The sequence below is a fragment of the Lissotriton vulgaris genome, chromosome 1_2 (genome assembly GCF_964263255.1).
Source record: "Lissotriton vulgaris chromosome 1_2, aLisVul1.2, whole genome shotgun sequence".
NCBI lineage: Eukaryota > Metazoa > Chordata > Amphibia > Caudata > Salamandridae > Lissotriton > Lissotriton vulgaris.
The window spans coordinates 180745439-180747962 of NC_141686.1; the positions used below are offsets into that span (position 1 = coordinate 180745439).

Below are 2524 nucleotides of genomic sequence, written 5' to 3' on the forward strand. Positions count from 1 at the left end.
GTTTGTTGTTTGGCCTCATGATGACCACAGACAATTCCAGAACATACAGGAAGTGAAATGTGTAGTGAGTATATTAATTATTATGTCTAAAATATTATATATTAGGGTAATTAGCATTCTAAATTTATTGGTTTATGACAGTATTCATCTAATTATGAAATTATCCATACACTTTTGTGCCATATCGTGTTCTTCAGTAGGATGGGTGGTGCGAAAAGAAGAGCCATCCTGGAGTATTCAACTAAAATAATGCAATAAACAACTGTGAAACAAATGGGCTATGTACAAATAGGTTATTCCCTATTGGTTGATTGCAACACGTTGATGGGTTTAATACAATGCTGATGGTTATAAAATGTGGTTATTAGTGTCTATTTGAAGGCCTTCAACATATTTTGGGATTGTACTGTTGTTGAGAACATTATTTTGCTGAGATCATGAACATTAGATTATTTTCTCTATATTTAGAGCTGAGGCTGCAAAAGTTATCATGCCATAAAAATGTCAAAGGTAAGTCTTAGATCACCTTAACTGGGTCACCAAAAATGAAGTATCTTCACATTCCTATGTGAAGCTTCTTTAGTTAAAGGTTCAAAGAGATACTCTGGCAGTAAGAGTTTGAAATAAGGTAAGCTTGACCATATTCCCTCTGTGGTGAGAAATTGATTAGGCATGCCCCTCTAGTCTGTAAACTAATAGCATGCATTTTGCTTTTCCTTCATTAGATTATGGATCTTATTCCATTTCAACAAATTAATCAGACCTCTGCTTCAATGTTCTTTATAATGGGTTTCGCCGGTTACCCAAGCCTACAGTCCACATTCTTTGCTATTTTCCTGTTGAGCTACTTACTTGCTATATCTGGAAACCTCCTGATTACCCTCATCATATATTCAGATGCTCATCTTCACACACCCATGTACTTTTTTCTGGTCAACCTTTCTATCTTGGACATCTGCTTTACATCTTGCATAACCCCCAATCTTTTGGAGATCTTCCTTTCAGAGACAAAGTCCATGTCATATTGGAGCTGCATGTCCCAAATGTTCTTGCTGTCCTGTGCTTTGGGCACTGAGCTAATGCTTCTTGTAGTGATGGCGTTCGATAGATATGTGGCTATATGCCTTCCTCTGCACTATTCAGTCATCATGCGCAGTAATGTCTATTTTTCCATGGCAGCTACAGTGTGGATTCTTGGAATTTTAAACTCCATGCTTCACGTTGGCCTGATCCTCAGGTTGTCCTTCTCTGAAAGAGTTATTGTGGACCACTTTTTTTGTGAAATACCAACAGTTACCAAGGTATCTCTGTCTGACTCCCACACCATCAGACTGGTGACCCTAGTGGCAGATATCTTCCTTGGTATGATGTGCTTCTTCTTTATCATTGTAACTTACACCTTCATTATCTCATCAATTGTTAGGATTCGCTCTGCCGATAAAAAGAAGAAGGCCTTTTCCACCTGTGTATCTCACTTACTGGTTGTCAACTTATTTTACGGAAGTATCAGTTACACGTATATACTTCCTGCTTTGAATATTAGGGGTAACCATGATAAGATTGTGTCAGCCCTTTATGCTGTTGTATCTCCAGTATTAAATCCAATGATTTACAGCTTAAGAAACCAGGACGTTAAGCGAGCCTTCCTCAAGATGTGTTGCAAAAATATTTTACCACAGAGATAGAATGTTTTCAAGAATGTCATGGATGTGTTCATTCAAACTGAGAATTGGACACAGAATGTATTACTCATATAATGACTTAATATGCTTTAAATTAAAAAAACATTTGTTTGCACCAACAAAATCACAATCATTTCACTTAATAGATATATCACGGTAATTTGATGTCATGCAATCAATACATCTGCTTTCCATTCAATAAAATGATTCCATTACTAGGACAAGAATTTGAAGAATATTGGAAATAGTGATAGTTCTACTACTCTTTTGTAATGTTACTAGCACAACTCAAGATATTCACTAATGCAATAATGCACTTGTAGGTAAACTTCATTTTCTGCATGTTGATCCTGTATTGTCTTTTTTTGGATCCTATTTTTGCTTGCTTTAGAACTTTGTTAGGCAGGAGTAAAGTGCCTATGCCCCCTTTAAACATGTTGAAATTGGATTATCCCTGATTGGTGCAGCTAACTTTCCTTTAAGCTCACAGTATATGGTGTGGAAATACATCCCTAGCATGGAAAGTAAACCGTCACCTCTGGACTGCAGCTCAATTGTTCCATCCACCACAGTAGCAGTGCAAACATAGATACACACTTACCCTGTTCAGTCTGACTGCTGTAGTGTAAAATACACACCTTGACCTAAAAAATAACCCATTTTGACATGTAAAGATTAGCCTTTTAATATTTTAGTAAGTCACCTCTACATAGCCCTTGTAGCCCTCAAGGCAGGTTGCATGGCATTTAAAAATGGGACAAGTAGAACATTAATAATGTGTCCCTACAGTGACAAAGCCCAAAAAGCTATTTTCACTGTGGCAGGCCTGGCTGTCCTATGCA

The 2524-nt window shown here is 37.2% G+C and overlaps 1 protein-coding gene across 1 annotated transcript; it reads left to right on the top strand.

The window, feature by feature from the left end:
• The first annotated feature begins 728 nt into the window (after nucleotides 1–728).
• LOC147734842 (olfactory receptor 13G1-like) lies at nucleotides 729–1685 on the top strand. The gene has a single exon (XM_086953579.1). It carries the CDS (start codon nucleotides 729–731, stop codon nucleotides 1683–1685), a length of 957 nt encoding a protein of 318 aa, XP_086809705.1.
• The last annotated feature ends 839 nt before the right edge of the window (nucleotides 1686–2524 follow it).

What these genes read in the sequence shown, in the direction of transcription:
- LOC147734842 (XM_086953579.1), top strand. Translation starts at nt 729, where the DNA reads ATGGATCTTATTCCATTTCAACAAATTAATCAGACCTCTGCTTCAATG.